The sequence below is a fragment of the Bidens hawaiensis genome, unplaced genomic scaffold (assembly GCF_021521415.1).
Source record: "Bidens hawaiensis isolate Kalapana, Puna unplaced genomic scaffold, B.hawaiensis_p1.1 tig00074527_1, whole genome shotgun sequence".
In the NCBI taxonomy this organism is placed as follows: Eukaryota; Viridiplantae; Streptophyta; class Magnoliopsida; order Asterales; family Asteraceae; genus Bidens; species Bidens hawaiensis.
The window spans coordinates 32454-53214 of NW_027502920.1; the positions used below are offsets into that span (position 1 = coordinate 32454).

A 20761-nucleotide genomic window follows, 5' to 3' on the forward strand; every position below is an offset into this window, starting at 1 on the left:
GAATGAGTTATTACTTCTTCGTGACACAAACGTGAATGCCTTAACACGAGACCGAAAAACCCCTCTAGACATTGTGGACGGGCTCCCATTATCCGAAGAAGCCACAGAAATCCGAGAAATCCTAGCCCGTTATGGAGCCCGTGAAGCAGACGACTTAAACCAGCCACGAGACGAGCTAAAAGAAACCGTCACAGAGATACGAAACAACGTCCACAACCAAGTGGAACAACCCCAAAAACAAACCGAAACATGAGTGGAATCGCAAAGGAGCTACGTAAACTCCACCGCGAAGGAATCAACAATGCAACCAACTCGGTAACAGTAGTAGCTGTTCTTTTTGCCACAGTTGCATTCGCAGCCATTTTCACGGTCCCGGGTGGGGACAATGATGAGGGGACTGCAGTCATGGCCCACAGCGTGTCGTTCCAGGTTTTTTTTATATCCGACGCTATCGCGTTGTTTACGTCGTTAGATGTTGTTGTGGTGCAGATAACAGTTGTAAGAGGGGAAATAAGGTCCGAGAGACGGGTGGTTGGGGTGATTAATAAGTTAATGTGGTTAGCGTCTGTTTGTACGACGGTTGCGTTTATTTCGTCGTCGTATATTGTGATGGGGAGGCATCATCGATGGGCTGCGGTTTTGGTGACGGTTTTTGGGGGTGTGACAATGGCTGGGGTTTTGGGGGTTATGACTTATTATGTGGTGAAGTCTAAGAAGCTGAGGAGAGTGAAGAGGAAGTCGAAAGGGTGTAAAAATGCGGAGCTTTCGGATGCGGATGTTCACCCGATTTATGCTATTTGATTGTGTTGTTGTTGTATAGAGATTGAAAGTTTTATATACGAAATAAGTTTTGGTTATACTTAGATTAATGTTTTGTTAAAAAAAAAATTAAATAGTTTAGTGTCTGATAAACTGATACAATGTTGCATAGAAACAGTGAAACATATACCAGACTTTGAAGTTGTTTATGCAGCTGATAAGTGACAACTGAGATAGAATGGTTAAAAGAATCTAATGTTATATATCTGGAAGAGTAAAGTGTCATTTTCATCCTTAGGGCAAATAATGCAAATTTAATTCAAAAAGATTATTTTTTTCATATGGACCATCCACGTTTTTCAATTTTTGTCAATTACATCCAAATCAGTAACCCCGTTAAATTAATCGTTAAGTCAGGGGTAGACATATATTTTTCACTCTTTCTTTATTACAATACTTATTTAAGTGAACTACGATTTTCGTCCTTGTAGTTTGTCCAAATCTTCGGTTTTAGTCCAATAGTTTCAAGTTTGTAATTTTCATCCCTGTAGTTTCATTTCACTTGCAATTAAACCCGAAACCCGACCCGAATTAACCCGAAACCCGAACAAACCGAACTTATTTGGGTCGGTTCTTGGGTCAATTTGTTTTGAGCTCAAACCCGAACAACCCGACCCGAACAAACCGAAACCCGAATAAATAACCCGAAGAACACCCCTACCTCAGTCCTAATTCGCAAGCCCCCTCACGTGAGGGGCCGTGGTGTATTTGGGAAAAAGGAAAAAAAGAGAGAACAAAACTACCCATTAACTATTAAAGAAAAACTCTAGTTAAAGAAAAACAGGGGTGGACCCCAATTGATTTGGTATTCACGGGCGTTAATGTGCTAACGGGGAAGGGATAAAAGGATCCCCTTTAACGCCCCCTTTTAACAAGCAAGACGTGATGTTTGGGGCGTTAAGAGGCTAATGTGGCCAATGTTTAATGCCTCATGTGAACCCATGATGCATAGTCTAATGGCCCGTGTAACAAGTGACAAAAAACTTACTTATATTAATATATTGAACTTATCAAAATTGACATCTGGTGTTAGTAGACATAAAGTGAACAATTTTATTTTTATTCTTAATTGACATGTAAAGTGAACAATACGACATAGAAAAATCTAAATTTGGACACGTGGCAAGTCTTAATTAGAGGAGAAGAGCTTAGTCGACATGGTTTAACCATTTAGGTGGAGCCACTTAGTTGTGTACTCTATAGCACGCATGGTGAAACCACAATGGAGTAGATGAGTTGAACCAGCTCATATAATGCGTAAATACGATAAACTAGACCAACACATTTGTTTACTTTATGCGCACTAATGTTGCATGTACGAGCCTACATCTCGACACATGACCTGGCATAATTGAAACGATAGTTGTAGCCGGCTCAATTATGCACTCCACAGAATGCCTAGAACAACTTTATTGGAGGAGATGAGTGAAACCTCATATACGTTGATAAGTTGGCCTAACATACAGGGACGTTGACGATGGGAACGCAGGGAAGTCGACTGCTTTAGGCTCGATCATCCTAGAGGCACAAAATTTTAATATATATATACCCTATATATAATACAATTATTAAGTCCAATCAAAAGTTTTTTTTTAAATACTCAATAAGTCATGCCCAAAATTCAAATCATATACAATATTCGATTACTTTTTATATATAAGTTATCGAACTTATATTTTACTTAAGGTCAAATTTATACTCGCAATCGGCCCAAATTTTTTTAACGATTCTCAAAGACAACACTGCCGGCATATTTGTTTAAATTGTATCCACCAATGGTATTGGTTCTATATTTCAACATATTAAAGTAATTCTTTGGACATTTATTTGTTCAAACTTTCTTTTTGTTAAATTTTATTAGCCAACTTGCTAAATATTATTTGTCAACATGTTTAATTAGGTGATTTTCATAATTACTTATACATTGTTGAAGTATAGTGTATTTAATTATTTATTCAAAAAACACAAGGAGCACATAACATGTGAAAGATAGATGCATAAAAAGAACATCTTATATACGCTAATAATACCTTTAAATTGGGCATCTTTTGATCATGTTGATTACTTACGCGTAAATAAACCTTTATTTATGCTTCAAAAAGTTGCTACGAACCCACTTTAATGGTTTCACGTGCACCTAAAGCCACCACAAGCACTACCCTTATAAGCCCCATCATTGACAATTTATCAATAGAATTTAAAAGCTTGAAAAATACCTTTTGTTATTTAAATATTTATTTAAGTATAGCATATTTATATTTACAGGTAGCCACAACTTTACAATGGAAGTAGACAATGTTACTTATGAAAAATAAATACTAAATTGCGTTAACACTAGTGAAGAGATTGGTATTAAACCTATTCGTAGACTCGAATATATCATAATAATGGTTCGGGGTACCTCCCATCGATCACCCATATCATCCGTGGGCAAAAGACATGTCACCCGTCTAGGAGACAAACAAAATATGACGGTTAATCTTTAAGCTAATCACAATTCAAGATTCCCTTGAAACCACAATTGCACCCCACAGGATGCCAACATTGTACCCGCAGGAGACAATTGTCACCATCCACCAGCTGTCATGTCCAATAAGAAACCTTGAACGTGCTCCTCCACTAGAATAGAAGGTTAACTGATAGTGACAGTTGACCCGGTTCTTCTCTTCCTCTCTGACTATAAATATCTCATCCAAACGAACGGTTAAAGGATTCTCATTCTCTCACTCTTACAATTATTATCTAAGAACGTATATAGATTGACACTCCAGATGATGGTTACAAGAAGAACCCACCCTGTCTCCTTCTCGTAACAAGCTCACAGTGTTTTGTTTTATAAACTTAGAAGATGTGGGCTCGTTGAGATCTTATATGTACCTGGTCGAAATATTGTATTAACCTTTTTGGATTGAACTGGTGTTTTTTCAACGATTAAGTTCAGATTACATGATAGTAAATAGATAAGTCATTAGTGATGTAATATAAATTTATTATGACATGGGCTTCGGAAATTGAAGAATAACATGGACGTCTTAATTAATACATTTTATGCTAAAATATGGAAGTATAATGACGAGTAATTAAATTGCATCGTTTAAAATCGTCCGTAAACCAAATTCATTGTTATTATAACCTATATGATTAGCATTTATCTTATTATTTACGATTAAATAAAAATTTTAGAGAAACCAAGTATTTTAAGCAAAATTGATAAAAGCTATGTAATTAGGGGTGTGCAAAGTTTGATTCAATTAAGTTATTAGCCTTAAACGAATTATCCAACTGGCTTTTGGTTCGGTTAATTTCATTTAGTAACCAGAATTAAATTTAGGCTAAAATATTTTACTTAAAAGATTTATAAGATGGATGCTTAAATACATAACATTTTGATCTAAATGCATAACATGGAGGCCATACATAAAAAAAAATGGTGGTATAAGACATGAAATTGAGGCATAAAAATTAGATATATGAATTGTTTGGTTCAGCTAATTCGGTTAACTAAGCGTACGAAATTAACAGATAACCGATTTTCGGTTAATTAGGTTATCGACTAATTTCAATTCGGTTTCGTCGGGTTTTGGTCCGGTTTGGTGTCTTGCAATTTTGTAAGCATATGTAAAATACAAGAGATGTTTGGGAAAATATAGAATCAAAATTCCATTGTTAAAAGTTAAAACTATACCTTTGAAAAACCGACAATATACGATAATGATATCCACAAATGAACAAAATTGATTAGGCACAAAAATATCAAACATAAAGAGTGGCTTGTATGTGGGCCAAGGCGGCTATACTCGAGTCAAATATATGTCATTTTCGAAAGTTACCATACACCAACTAGTGGGGTCACCACCTCACCAACAACCATCATACAAAACTTCTAGTTCTGATTGACAAAGTTCATTGTTTTCGTGGCTTTAAAACATACTTGTAACATGTTCTAGAAACTTGCTTGTCATTATATTCTCATCCTTTTATATATTCTCCATTGCCAATTTGACATGTCTTGCAAAGCAATATGTTAAGGTTTCATCTACTTATGAGCAACGTTGGTTTGATACATTTTATTGGGGGTGTGCAGAAAACTGAGTTAACTGATCATAACTAAATTAACCGATGAAACTGAATTGTGTCAAAACTTATGGCTCCGTTTAATGATTTTATGAAAAATCAACAATAGTGGATTGGTTACAATTTACAAGTAACAAGATTTTGATACCCACCAACATTCGAATCTATTATATGTGTTTTTTAATATTATAAATAATGTGTTTGACAGTTTAATATAATTATGTAATTTTACCAAAAAATATAATAATATTAATAATGTTTTTTACAGTAATATTATATACGAATTGATCGATGTCGAAAGGTCAATCAAAAATACTTATAAAATACATTTACTAGCTAGGGCAAGTAAGGTGTCGAATCCACAGGGAATCAGTGGAAAGTGCAAGTGGAACTCAAGTTTTATTATAAAAATACTTAAAATAGACAAACGATGTCAAGCGGTTTAAAAGAGTAATTTGCAAACAATTATGTGAAAATAACCAAACTCCAGGGTTCGGGTTTTGCAACAAGTTAAGGAGTTGATAAACTTCTTTGGATGGTTTCTTATAAAATATGTAAATCATAAGATTTAACGATTGACTGTGTTGATCGTCATAACTGAATCCGAACAATTGACACGGCTTAATGAAAATCTAATTGATAATCGGTTTTACTTGTTGAAACACAAAATCAATAATATGGTTAATGATAAACGGGTCAATAACGAAAGAACTTAATCCTAATTGTTGATGACCACAAATCAATTAACTGACAAAAGATTAAGTAATCAATTAGTTACAATCGTTTAAGCACAAAAGCAAACACAAATAATTGATTAACCGAATGATTAATCAATTACAAATCCAAAGTTAAATTATAAAATAAACAAAACGTAACAAGCAACTCAACCCTACACCCGGAGATGGTTATGAAGCCTTTAGCCTTGCATCTTGATCTTCATGCTCTTGATTAGATGCTGGAGAAGATGTTCATGGATCAATCTTATGATTAGGATGTGTTATGGTGGTGTAAGATGGCCTCCAAGAAGTCCCAAAACTGATTATGATTGAATAATATCGACTTTAAGGTTTTTGGGCTTTAAATATGAAAGAAAATCACCAAAAACCTATTTTCCGTCAGACCAGACCGTAAGCTACGGTCTGGCCACCGTAGCTTACGGTCAGACCGTAGCTTACGGTCAAACAGCTCTTCTTTACGGTCCTACCAGACTAAATATTGTTTTCTTCATAGAATCTTCGTTACAACTCTGTTTTCCTCCCCGTTTGCGGCCACGTCTTCGTATTTCAATTCTCTATCATCTCATAGATCATCACTTTCATTTCCACTCCATCATGAATGCTCTAAATTAGCTTCTTTAAGCTCCATTAAGCTTCACACACCTGTAAACATAAGACTTATCAAAGTATTTGTGTTCGATACATATAAACAAGTAAACACACAATATGAAACACTTAAATCACGTTCTTTCATCCTTACATCACGAATGTGTATAACAATTTATTCCATAGTCAATACATTTTAAGCTCAAACTTTAAAGCCCAAATAATGCCTAATTTTGTTGTTTTGCGTTATTTTTAGTTAGACTCAAATTCACGATTAATCAGACCGCTATAACTTTCAAAACCAATTAACTGAAAACGCTATAACGCATCGGTTATGGACTTATTGTTATGGTTATAGGTATGGTCACCCAGTAACTGACATCTCGGTTATAGTTATGATTTTAGGCTAAAATCGTCCCAAACCGACCCAGACACACCCATACATTTATTGATGTGACATTCAAAGACATGAAGATTTTAAGTAGAAATAGCGATATCAACCGATACCGTAGAACTTTATATTATACAAACGATTGAGTGCCATTGATTTACCGAATATGTTATAAATGATACTAGTTAAAAAAAATAATCTCTCATTTATTTTATGGTTTTTTTTGTTTATTATTTCATATGCTTAAAAAGAGAGGGAAAGGTTGTTATATTTGTCTTTAGTACAATCTAGAAGAAGCAGTAGCAGCACGTCATAATAGAAAAATTTTTGCTAATTAAATGGTAGTATGAAAACAAATCATTTATATATATAGTAACTATTTTGTCATATTATTTAATTGATTATATAACCATAGTTTTTAATATTGTTTGTTTACAACGAATTTAAAATTTTAACTAGCAACTAGTTTTATTAAACAAGTTTTAGGTCATGCTTGGTTGCTATAGATTTATTATTATAAATCAACCACGTTGATCATATATTCATAATTTAAATGCGTGATATTTTAAGCAAAAAATCGTATGAAATTATCAAAATATCGTTCAACACTCAAAGAGCTTAGAGTACACAGAAGCCACACAGTAAATGGATCATAAATCGAAGATCTGTTAGAAATGCACAAAGTAAATAAAGCAACACATAGTCAATGTTGCGGTTGGATTATACATCGATCGTGCAAAGTTCAATTAAAAATCTACAAGACTGCAAACACGAACTGAAGTAAAGCAAAGCAAATGACATGTAGTTGATGTCGCGGTCCGATCGTCCAACCACTAGATACGTTTCTTAACAACGAACCAACCATAGTACTCACAATCATAATGGTTAAATCGAGATACACAAATATAACATATCAAGTGACAAAATGCATGATTGGCAAACGCTAAAAAGTATATGATGAAATCACTTGAGGAAGTCTTATAAAACATTTTATAAAAACAATGTATTCATAGCACAAAATCTTAGAAACTTATATTACCCATATTTTTTCCAACATGTATTAGAGCATCACGGACCAAAAACTATGACATCGATTAACTACGCTGACATGAAAGAAAAAGGGTGAGGAGAGATGTAACACCCCGCCCCGACTAGGGCTGACGTGCCACCTTTACAGTAGGTCAGGAACTCAAAGCATTGATTTACATTAATGATAAAACATTAATTCGCTTACAATAAATACAAGATATTTAAATACGAAACATATATTTAATTATTCGTTCTTAAAAATCCTTGAATTGTTAAGATTTCCCCTTGAACCATCGATCCGATCCTTCCAGATAGCCCTGTTACCTGGCACACATATAAACAAAATATGCACGCCTGAGTAAAAGATTACTCAGTGGGACAACAGCTATAAAATAATACAATGTCTTAAATAATAACTACCAATCAATATACATACACATTTAGTTAGCCACATTCAGAGCGTCAAATAGTTCCGTGCGTCAAATAGTTCAGTGCGTCACATTCAGAGCGTCAAATAATTCAATGCGTCATATGCAAATTTTCAGCGCTTCGCCTTTCAGTGCGTTGCAATCAGAGCGTGTGCGAATAACCTTTCGGTGTATCGCAATCAGTGTGTCAATATCAATAAATGCTAATAATATAAATAACTAAATATATAATATCACAAATTCGATCAAATAAGTATAAAATAACGAGTTCAATGACCCAACTACGAAGTAGTGAGAAATCAAATTCGTATACTTAAGTTGTTAAAAGATCCAAACCTGAATTGACGAATAGCGAAGCGAAAACGAATCCTTACTCGAGAAATAAATGTTGCGATAGGAACCTATAATTATCATTATGATTTAGACTATGATACGATTGAGTGGCGTCTAGACCCTTTCTTATATAATCTTATCAATTTTGAATCCTTTATGATTCATAAGTTATTATTTGGATCTTACGTAAATTGTTTGTTTTTTTTTTAATTTTATTTTAAATGACAAAATAGATTATAAAAATTACATTATAAGTTCGATAATTTAGTAATCACAATTTAATAACATGTATAGACATTAAAATTTAGGGTTTTAAAAATCGGGGTGCTACAAGAAATATAAAGACAATGGATATAATGGAAGATGAAAGAGAAGGTAGATGTGTTTTACACTTTTGAATTATTTTTTTGAAAAAAGAATAGTGATCTCATAACAGTGAGAACACATTTTTATGCATTCACATTTATCCAAGAAAAAACTAAACTATCTTTTGAAACTTAACATTATCCAATATATATAAATCTGAAACAAAATAAAAAAACACCATTTTGTACAAAAGCATGTTACATGCTACTGAGTACTGAATCCATTGTCAAAGATAATTCAATAACTATTAATAAATCTCTATAATATTATGAAATACTAAATAAATAATATACATATTATATTATATATAAAATTATAATTAAAAAAATATACAAATATAATTATATATATATAAAAGTTAATTAAGATATAGTAAACGAGCCGAGCTCAAACTTCACAAATTACTCACCAAGCTCGAGTTTTAGAAATTGAAATCGAAACTAGCATAGCTCGAGCTCCTTATAAATTAAACGAGGCGAGTTCAAGCCGGCTCAGCTATGCTCGTTTGCATCCTTAAAAAACTAAGTGATCTTACAATAGTCAGAAACTTTATATGAAATATGTCTTAAGGTTTTTGCTAGTTTTCCTGCTAGTCTTTTTATGAAATTTGCCGTTAAAGAAAAAACTAAACTATTTTTAGAAACTTAACATTATCCAATATATAAATCTGAGACAAAACATAAACACCATTTTGTAAAAAAAAACATGTTACATACTACTGAGTACTGAATCCATTGTCAAAGATAATTCAATAACTATTAATTAATATATATAATATTATGAAATACGGAGTACTAACTAAATAATATATATAGTTTATGTTATATATAAAATTATAAATGAAAAAACATATAAACATAAATACAAATATATAAAAGTTGATTAAGATATAGTAAACGAGCCGAGTTCGAACTTCACAAATTACTCACCGAGCTCGAGTTTTAGAAATAAAAATTTAAATTAGCAGAGCTCGAGCTCCGTGTAAGTAAAACGAGACGAGCTCAAGTCGGCTCAGCTCCACTCGTTTACACCTTTAAAAAAAACTAAATGATCTTATAATAGTCGAAACACTATATATGAAATTTGTCTTGAGATTTTTGCTAGTCTTTTTATGAAATTTGTCGTTAAAGGAAAACTAAACTATTTTTGGAAACTTAACATTATCCAGTATATAAATCTGAGACAAAATATAAAACACCATTTTGTACAAAAGCATGTTACATGCTACAGAATCAATCCATTGTCAAAGACAATTCAATTCTTTCACAACAGTCAAATTATTATTAGTAGAAAAAAAAATTGAATATATTATTATTTTGATGCACCACTACCACAAAAGGACACAAATCATTGCTTCATCACTATTTTCTTAAAACAACTTTTTTTTCTTCACATCCTTTTAAATTACTAAAAACTTGATCAATCTTTCTCACTTATCACCACCACTTTCAACCCAATTATTAATCATCAAGCTTCAATTTTTATTATTAATTTTTGTTCTTCAATCTTCTTCCTTCATAACCCACCAATTTCTTGGGTTGTTTACTTGATTTCCAAGATGGGTGGAGTGATTCATTCATAAGTATTCAAAACCCAGGTAAAGATTTGATTTTTATGATATGGGTTTGCTAGTAATTTGAAATTAGAACATAATTAATAAAAAATATTCAAAACCCATGTAAAGATTCAACTTTTATCACATGGGTTTGTAATCAATTTGAAATTAGAGCATAATTAGTGTAAAGATTATCTAAAACCCAGGTAAAGATTTGATTTTTATCACATGGGTTTGTACTCAATTTGAAATTAGAGCATAATTAGTGTATAGATTATTTAAAACTCAAGTAAAGATTTGATTTTTATGATATGGGTTTGCTAGTAATTTGAAATTAGAGCATAATTAGTGTCAAGATTATTCAAACCCTGGTAAAGATTCAATTTTTATGATATGGGTTTGCAATTAATTTGAAGTTATTAGTGTAAAGATTAGTAAAAAGATAATCTTGAAATTTTTTTGATGGATATGGATATCTTTCTTGATTCATTAGAACTAAGATTCCGATCAGAATTCAGTTAGATGGATTATCTGGTGACAGGGAACCGCCATCAGAGCATAATTAGTGTAAAGATTAGTAAAAAGATAATTTTGAAAATTTTTTATTGATATGGGTATTTTTCTTGATTGATCAGAATTAGGATTCCGATCATAATCCGGTGAGATGGAATCTCCGGTGGCCGGAAACCGCCATCAGAGTCTGAGCAGAAACAGGACAATGGAGAAAAGAGATGATACATCTTTGCATATTGCAGTGCGAGCAGGCGATAAAGATTCGGTTATGGAGATATTAAGTAGCACAGAAGAACAAGAATTAAAGGAATTGCTGGCGAAAATGAATCAATCCGGCGAGACTGCGCTTTATGTTGCAGTGGAATATGGCTGTGTGGATTTGGTGAGGGAGATGATGAAGTATTATGAATTAGAGGCTGCTGGTATCAAGGCTAAGAACGGGTTTGATGCGTTTCATATAACTGCGAAACAAGGAGATCTTGGTATGATTTTAATATTAAGTCATGCTTGTTTTTGTATATGTTAGTTTGCTCATAAATTGTTGATTATTAAATTTGAGTTGAAATTTGATATGAAAGCTAAATCAGATAATCAAATAGGATTATAAGTGCTACAAAGAGATATAAAGGGTGATCTTTAGCAAGATCAACATAAAATCTTGATCTCGGGAAGTATTAAGCTTGACCAAAAAAAGTTAACTTATACCACGCTCTTGGATCGGTTTACCGTTTGCCTAATAGTTTGCTATTTTTGACATGATGAGTTCTTGATAACCTTAGCCTTGTACCTAGCATGAATTCTCCTTCATTTGTTCTTATGTTTGACCTGAAAAGTCAAACTTTGACTTTTCTTGAAATGATGTAGTTTTTTGGCTAATATTGTACCGCATATGAGTTCTTGATAATCAGAACCAAAATCAAACAATGAGGCCTAGAAGTTGGTTAGGCATTTTTACATATATGCCTAAATATCCGAAAATCTTGTATTTGGGAAGTTATGAGTTTGACCAACAAAGTCAACTTGTTTCAATCTCTTAGAACAGTTTACCGACTGCTTATGACATAAGTAGTTCTTGATAACCTTAGCATGAATTAGCCTTCATCTTTTTCTCAAGTTTGACCTGAAAAGTCAAACTCGACCTTTTTCTTGAAACCAGATAGTGGATTCAAGTTGTCTCATTTAATTTGTATCACACTTTTTAAAAATCCAATCTTTAGTATTGTTGACCCATTGCAATCTTGTTTACTATTATCTGAAAGTCAAATCTTGACCCGATTGTTTCTTTTCAGAGATATTGAAGATTCTCATGGAATCACAATCCGAGCTTTCAATGACATTTGATCAAACAAACACAACGGCTTTACACACGGCTTGTGAACAAGGTCATATTGAGGTGGTCAAGTATTTATTGGAAAAAAATAGTGGTATGGCCACTATAGCCAAAAGCAACCATAAGACCGCGTTACATTCATGTGCACGAAAGGGTCATTTGGATGTAATGAAAGCCCTTTTGGAGAAAGTGCCTGAAATCGCCACTAGAGCTGATAAAAAGGGTCAAACCGCGCTTCATATGGCTGCTAAAGGTCAAAGTGTGGACATTGTTAATGAACTTATTGCAGCTGATGATGGTCTGTTGAACATGGTTGATAAAAAGGAGAATACTGCTTTGCATATAGCTACACGAAAGGGCCGCTTAGAGGTAACTGTAGATTCTTATGCTTTCGCTTTAAGAAAGTTGACTTTGACTTTTGAGGTCAAAATGCTTTTTTACTTTCGGGTTTTGTTTTGATGGTAGTTTAATGCAAAATTTGATTTTAAAGGTGGTATTTTGACCTCTGAGATTGTAAATTTGTAACACATAAGGATTATCATAGTAATATTTCAAGAAAGTTGACTTTGAATCTGATTTTGAGGTGAAGATACTAGCTTATTTTTTGGATTTTGTCTGGATAGTATTGCAAGATCATTATCTCCTTACTATTGCTTGATTCATGAATCATATTTTTTAAGGTTCTTGATACTGTCATAATTCATTTAAAGAAGGTTGACTTTGACTTTTGAGGTCAAATTGCTAGTTTTTACTTTGGAAGTCTTGTTTGAATTGTAGTTTAGTTATAAATTTAGTACAACTTTTAATTTTAAAAGGTAGCGGTTTTACTTCCGAGAGTGTAATACTTTATCATAACAATTACTTACATTTCAAGAAAGTTGACTTTACATCTGACTTTTGAGTTCAAAATGCTAGCTTTTAGTTTTAAATTTTGTTTAGATAGTATTGCAAGTTAACTAACACATGAATATTGCTTGATTTCATGGTTTGCATTTTTTCAAAGGTACTTAAAGGGTTAAGACTGTCGTGGTTCCCTTTCAAGAAAGTTGACTTTGACTTTTAAGGTCAAAATGCCAGTTTTTATCCTTACAAGTTTAGCACCAACATTTCTCTAACTGTAGTTTATATTATGAATTTTATTATCCAACTTTCCAGTAATCTTAAAAGGGAAAGAATCCCTTACAAAATTTAAATTTCAAAAGTTAGTGTTTTGACTTTGACTTTTAAAGTCCACAAAAGTCAAAACTCATGAACATTGCTTAATTTGCAGATTGTTCAAGCACTGCTAACTCACAAGGAAATAATAAAAAAAGAAGCCATCAACAAATCGGGAGAAACCGCACTCGACACCGCGGAGAAATTCACCCGACCCGAAATTGCAAAAATCTTACGAGAGCACGGATTCGTTAACGCAAAGTCAATAAAGAAACCACCACCAGCGACCACCACGGCCCGAGAACTCAAACAAACGGTAAGCGACATTAAACACGAGGTCCACGACCAACTCGAGCACACACTCAAAACTCACAAACGCGTTAAAGGCATCGGAAAACGCATAAACAAAATGCACCATGAAAGCCTCAACAATGCCATTAACTACACTACCGTGGTGGCGGTCTTGATTGCCACCGTCACCTTTGCAGCAATATACCAGCTGCCCGGACAATACGTGGACGGATCCGAGGGGATTCCACCTGGTAAAGTTTTAGGTGAAGCAAACATAGCGGGAAACCCCGAGTTTATCATTTTCTTGATCTTCGACTCGCTTGCATTGTTCATATCACTGGCAGTGGTGGTGGTCCAGACGTCGATCGTGGTGGTTGAACGACGGGCTAAGAAACAAGTGATGGCGGTTATTAATAAGTTAATGTGGTTAGCGTGCGTTTTTGTGTCGGTAGCGTTTCTTGCTCTTTCGTTTATCGTTGTGGGAAACGAGCGGTGGTTGGCGGTTGGGGTGGCAGTTATAGGGTCGGTTACATTGGCATCGACACTCGGGACAATGTGTTATTGGGTGATCATGCATCGGATCGAGGCTAATAACTTAAGGAGTATAAGACGGTCGGCGAGGAGTAGCAAGTCGCTCTCGGGGTCGGTTTCGGTTCACTCGGATTCGGAGAATGATGATTTCAAGAAACTGTATGCCATCTGACTTGATGAAATAGGTTTCTTGATCATCATATTTGATTTTTCAATGCCAATGAAACCATTGTTTTGATGTAAGTGCAAATGAGAAAGACATGTTTTGCAAGAACAAATGGTTTTAAACAAAGTTTTACAAAAAAATGACAAGTCTTGCAAAGTATAGGGTTCTTTTTGCAACTTATTTTGGTTGTTGACTTGTTGACTTTCTGTATGATTACCTCATATGTATATATTAAAGAGAGAGACATAGAAAGGCATACATGTTTTGAGATGCTGATTTATGCATTAGTTGTTGTACTATTTGCTATGTTATGTGCATTGCTGGTTGTACCCTAGGTTGGTGGAGGGTTATATTTATATGCTACACATGGGATTGTTGTTATTGTGTTTAGAATAATAATAACAATTCTAAAGTGTATGGGGCTTATTAAGCATCTTATCATGAATTGTTGTTTTATGCATCTTATTCATATGAATGATTGATAATGGTTTCAATAGAGATGCTTGCTAAAGATATTCTAATATATACACATGGTAGACTAGCATTGCTTGATCTAGAACAAGCCTTGTTTAACAGGTGGGATGGGTTTGGTTATAAGTTAAAACAGGTTCGGGTCAACTCGAGGTTGTATCAAAACAAATTGTTTAAGAAAATATCAATCTTGGTTCGGGTCAACTCGAGGTTGTATCGAAACAAATTGTTTAAGAAAATATCAATCTTGGTTCGGGTAAAGATGCGTTTGGACTAGCACATAGACATTGGAACGATGTAAAAGGCATATTTTAGTATATTTGCGGGACAATATTTTGATCTCATTTACATGAAAATATGATAAGTCACGGCTCGTTAGTCACAACTCGTTGGCAGGGCCGACTCAACGATTTTAGAGGCCTAAATCGAAATGAGATTTTGTGGCCCTTCAATGACATTTAAAAAAAAACACATTTGTTACAGGTATCGAACCCACGACCTGCTGCTTAGCAATAACCAAACTTATCACCAAACCAATACATAACTTTGAGTTTATTTTGTCCACATTAATATATCTACATATAATGTTTTTTTTGGATTTGAAGGCATTAATTAAATGTGACCCTAAAGCCGTTGCTTGATTACACCGGCCCACGGGCCGACCCTGCTCGTTGGACATACTCATATCCACATAAACCATGAACTAAGTTAGGTTTCATGTTCACATACGACGACTACATTTTCTTGGAGGCACACAGAGTAAACAACGAAAACATGATTATCAAAGTATTCTTAAGTTATAACATGCGGGGCACGGGGTATGTGGTTAAGATCGATAACTCAAATAACAGAAGACTACATCAAAGGTGAAAGGGTGAAACACATCTTGCCAAAACTTTTCTCAACGTATGGTTTGCATTCCATAAAAGAAAAGAACATCAACGATTCGCCACATCAAGTCAAACAATAGTCACAAAAGATTAGACTACCAATACAAAAGATATGGTTAAACTAAGAGGGGTCTTATACCATGGTGGTTTTTTATTCTTAGGATCATGGATTTCTTCCATTCCAAATTGTGAACAAAATTGTCCTAACTGTCTTTTTTCATTAAGAGAGTGTTTCTTAATTTGTTTATTTAATTTTATTTCATTACATAAAGATAATCCTTCCTGGATACAAGTACCTATTAACTTGCCATAAGTATAATTTTCATAATTTATAGACATGATAATAAAACTCCTTAATAACAGAGATTTAGAAAAATATAAAAAAGATAAATATAAATTTATACATATAGGTTTGGTTCAAATTGCTTTCAAACCACTGACCCTTGAAGGGTTACCAGAAAGCTTCATTGCAGCTTTAAGGGATGGTAGAAATTTAAACTGGAAACAATCCCTAGTAGGAATAATTCAATCTAGCCTGGCACATGGTCCAGTCTATTTTAACGTATATCCTAATCTACAATTATCACTATCTGATGTTAATATTACAGATGCTCTCACTTTAAATGTCAAAACCCATGGATATAATTATGCTCCAGGGTCAGAAGTGATGTGTATTTGCTATAGAATATATTACAAACCGTTATTTACTTTGAATCCCCATTGTAGAATGGTTGATAAACCATTAAATGAAACAATAGTTATAGAAACTAATTTTGGAAAATCTAATATGTACAACCAGAAGAAAATAAAATGGGAAGAAATAAATTTTCCAGAAAATTGGGTAATTAATAATTGTACTCCTTCACAACAGTATGTAGATAATAATCCATTAGAAATAATACAAACAAATGAATGATCTATCCAAATACAATTTGAAAAAATAAATCCTAGAATAACTAGATCTTTGTCTTCGAAAGCTTCATCTCAACATATATCCCCTTTTGAATATACTGTTAGAAGTCCATCTAGAGCTTCTACTTCCCAAATCAGAGAAGAAATTCCTGACAGGAAGATAGATGAATTAAGAATAAATTCTGATAATATAGTTAGAGGAATATTTAAGCCTCAAGACCCAGAATTAACTGAGTCTGAAATGAATTTCTCAATTTAATGGATTCTGGAAAGAAAATAGATTTTAGCCAAGGTTCTTTGGCAAGGAAACAAATTTGTGAAGAATTTAAATTAACCAAATGGGAATCGTTTAGAAAATGGTTCTTTAAAAATTTTGAAAGTCAAGATTTTGAATTCTTTCAAATGTTCCTAGTTTATAAACTAGTTTATAATCAACCTTTGGAATTGTCCATTTATTTAATAAATCTAAATTATGAGGGATATCATACTCTTCCTAAATACTGTTTTTAACAGTATCTTTATCTTTTAGGATATTCATAAATTTATTTTCAAGTGTTGAATTTCCCCAATGATACCAGTTAACCACCATGGCTCTGATACCATTTTTTGATTTTTGTTATTTTATTTATTTTAACATTTTTTATTTTCTTTATTTTAAGTTTTTAGTTTATTTAGTTAAAACATGTAAAAAGTAACTTGTAAAGGAATCGTGTATGAAACTTTAGGTACTATGGTTTCTTTACCCATATTTCAACTGGCTAATAGTATTAACATGCGGTCAGTACAGGCCACGCCCTAGAAACGCCTTTAATCACGGCAACAAACGGGCTAGATATTCTCATGTTAAATAATCAGGTAAACTATTATCAGTACCTTTTTTATATATTATATCGAAATCAAATGGTGCTAAATTAGACTGCCATCTTGCAAACATTTGTTTGGAGACATCATGTTTAAAATCTTTATTAAACATATATTTAGCAGCTTGACAATCAGTTTTTATAATAAATTTTTGATTATATAAATCGTCTTGGAATTTCAAAACGCATTTAACTATAGCTAAGATTTCTTTAGCAATAGTAGCATAATTTCTCTGACTTTTATTCCATTTTCCTGAATGGAATCTAACAAGAAATTCTTTCTTATCAATTGGAGATATTTGTTTTAATATGCCACCGTAACCTATTTCACTGGCATCTGTTTCAACAACTTTTTCCCATTCTGGGTTAGCTAACATTAAACATGGTAGGTTTTTTACTTGATGTTTAATTTTTTGGACTGCCTTAGTATGATATTTGGTCCAAGGAGGAGGATTATTTTTTAATCTATCATATAAGATAGCAGTATCATCTGCTAGACCCTGATAATAAGGAGAAATATAATTCAAGCTTCCTAAAAATCTTTGTAATTGGGTTTTATCAATTATTTCATCTGGAAATTTTGAAGCAAATTCTATACTTCTGTTAATAGGAATTATATTTCCTTTTTTCAATATTGTGTCCTAAAAACCTTATATTAGTTTGAAATAAAACCATCTTGGGTCTACTTATTACCAAACCATTTTTGATTATTATATTCTTAAATATTTCTAAATGTTTAAAATGTGTTTCAATATTTGTTGAAAATACTAAGATATCATCAATATATACGATGATAAAATCACTATAAGGAATGAATATATCATTCATAATATTTTGAAATTCACTAGGAGCATTTTTTAATCCGAATGGCATTACGTTCCATTCATAATGTCCTATTGGAACCGTGAAAGCAGTTTTATACCTGTCCTTTTCTTCTATTTGGATTTGCCAGTATCCTGATTTTAAATCAAATTTTGAAAAGATTACAGCATTATGTAATCTATCCAATAAATCTTTTTTATTTGGAATAGGGTATCTAATCCATTTTAAAACTTTATTCAATGGTTTATAATTTATTACTAACCTTGGAATTCCTCTTTCCTGTTCAGAATGTTTATTTACATAAAAAGCTGTGCAGGACCAAGGAGATTTAGAGGGTCTAATAAGACTTTTCTCAACTAAGGTTTTTATTTCTTTTTTGCATAATTGTAAATATTCAGAATTCATTTGACATGGTCTCGCTTTCGTAGGTATTTGGCTTTCCTTGAAGTCTTCTTCATAAGGAAGAGAAACAATATGTTTCTTTCTATCCCAAAAAGCATTAGGATGGTCATTACATATTTGTAAAGAGAATTGATGTTGGACTAAATTTATTTTTTCCTGTAATTTAGGATTTTTTAACTTTTCTTCTATTGTAATGTAATTTATTTCTTGTTTAAGAAAGTTACCATTTTTTGATTTTTGTTATTTTATTTATTTTAACATTTTTTATTTTATTTATTTTAAGTTTTTAGTTTATTTAGTTAAAACATGTAAAAGTAACTTGTAAAGGAATCGTGTATGAAACTTTAGGTACTATGGTTTCTTTACCCATATTTCAACTGGCTAATAGTATTAACATGCGGTCAGTACAGGCCACGCCCTAGAAACGCCTTTAATCACGGCAACAAACGGGCTACCATAATTCGACCACGATATTAATATTATGCCTGTTTTAATATAGAACCAACCTAAAAATTTTTCATCCATGACTCTTTTTTTTTTTTTTTTTTTTTTTTTTTTGAGTCATGGTTTATGACTTATATCATCTGGGTTAATTCAACACTTTTGGGATTTAGCTTGTCATTAAGCTAAATAATAATAAAGAAAAGTTAAGTATACTAACCTTTAAAGGGATTCTGTGGTTTATTAAGTTGTCTTCACAAACTTCAGACTTTTTATTTAATAGAGAGAATTTTTACAATAGCTAAGATATTATAGATACTAGATAAGGAAGTGGTGTCTTCCTGAAATAATCTGAGCTCCTTTTATAATGAGAGTCTCAGTATACAAACAAACTACAATAATTTACAATAATTCTGCTTTTTGAAAATTTTCAAAAGTCTTCATAATTGTGTCTGCTATAATTGAGTAAAGCAGCCTGCTTTATTAAAGCAGATTCTCCTTTATTAAAGTGGTCAGCTTTATTAAAGTAGATTCTTCTTTATCCAGTATTATTGGACCATCTTTTTCTTGTCTTTTTGTGTTGTCAGGGATTCCTTTAACGATGCTAATTCAGCTTCCAGAAGTTCTTCATCAAGCTCTTCATCTTCATAAACATTTTGAGCATCTTCAGCTGCTTCATTATTTTCTGAAGATGTTATAGACATATCAGACCTTTTTTCTGGTTGAAGGTTTTTAATTAGGTCCTTCTTGACTTCTTCTAAGTACTTCTGAATAATTTCATCTTTTGATAATTGATCATTTGATAGTTGAATCTTCTTGACAATTTGTCTGAATGGACTAGGAGCCTCTTTCTGTTGTTTTTAAACGTATTTGTTCTTCATATTCTTCAATTGTAGACTTTATTAAGTCTATCGTTTCTTGGCCTTCAATATTACCTTGATCATCCATTTTATTCATTTTCTTCCAGAACTTTGTATAAAAGTCCTTCTTAAACATGGGATATTTTGTTGGGTATAACCAACTTCTGGAGACCACTTCCAGATCCAAGGGATTCCAAACTGAGTGAAATAATGCAATGAAGATATTCCTTCAATATTTATATTATTATACTCCATTTCTATTAGAGTTGGAGAAACTTCAGACCATTTCTGAAAAATCCTTTATAAGGTTCAGGTAGAATTTTTATAGCTGGACCATATGACATCCACCATTTATTAAACCAATTTGGAATATCCAAGTTATAAACTTGTGGACATATTTTGAAAAACCAAGAATGCTTCTTCTTTGAATTTTCATATAAAAAGGCTTTATTAAATGCCTCTATATAATCCCAATAATTAAATTTTAATGGTGCCCTAGATTCAGGGTGATAAACTTCTCTTTCTTTAAGAGGAGATGTTCCCCATGTCTCAACGGATATTATCTGTTTAATTATTACTTTGCTGAAATTGTAAATCTGGGTATTACCCGAATTATAATGTGTAATCTCACAAGATTCTGTGGATCGTAGAATCGTCTCATAATATAATCTGGGTTTATAAGATCCTGCAGGATATGATCCTGTATCCATATATTTTTGGATTAAAATCCACGGTTGATCTTTATATTTAAGATCTTTAAATTCTAGGAGCAATATTATCTCCTTGTATGGAGTTTGATT

General features: G+C 32.6%; 2 protein-coding genes across 2 annotated transcripts; both read left to right on the forward strand.

Moving 5' to 3' along the window:
* On the forward strand, positions 1-810 carry LOC143606374 (ankyrin repeat-containing protein NPR4-like). Its single transcript, XM_077082160.1, has one exon. It carries the CDS (start codon positions 250-252, stop codon positions 799-801), a length of 552 nt encoding a protein of 183 aa, XP_076938275.1. The 5' UTR covers positions 1-249; the 3' UTR covers positions 802-810.
* A 9324-nt stretch (positions 811-10134) lies between these two features.
* On the forward strand, positions 10135-14624 carry LOC143606373 (ankyrin repeat-containing protein At5g02620-like). The gene is made up of 4 exons (XM_077082159.1): positions 10135-10359; positions 10953-11312; positions 12120-12529; positions 13431-14624. Exons 2-4 carry the CDS (start codon positions 10982-10984, stop codon positions 14307-14309), a joined length of 1620 nt encoding a protein of 539 aa, XP_076938274.1. The 5' UTR covers positions 10135-10359; positions 10953-10981; the 3' UTR covers positions 14310-14624.
* Positions 14625-20761: the final 6137 nt, after the last annotated feature.

Excerpts from the sequence above, each read along its gene's own strand:
- LOC143606374 (XM_077082160.1), top strand. The coding sequence starts at position 250 with ATGAGTGGAATCGCAAAGGAGCTACGTAAACTCCACCGCGAAGGAATC.
- LOC143606373 (XM_077082159.1), top strand. The coding sequence starts at position 10,982 with ATGGAATCTCCGGTGGCCGGAAACCGCCATCAGAGTCTGAGCAGAAAC. Across the intron at positions 11,313-12,119 it reads TGCGAAACAAGGAGATCTTG|AGATATTGAAGATTCTCATG; the intron begins GTATGATTTTAA and ends GTTTCTTTTCAG. Across the intron at positions 12,530-13,430 it reads CACGAAAGGGCCGCTTAGAG|ATTGTTCAAGCACTGCTAAC; the intron begins GTAACTGTAGAT and ends CTTAATTTGCAG.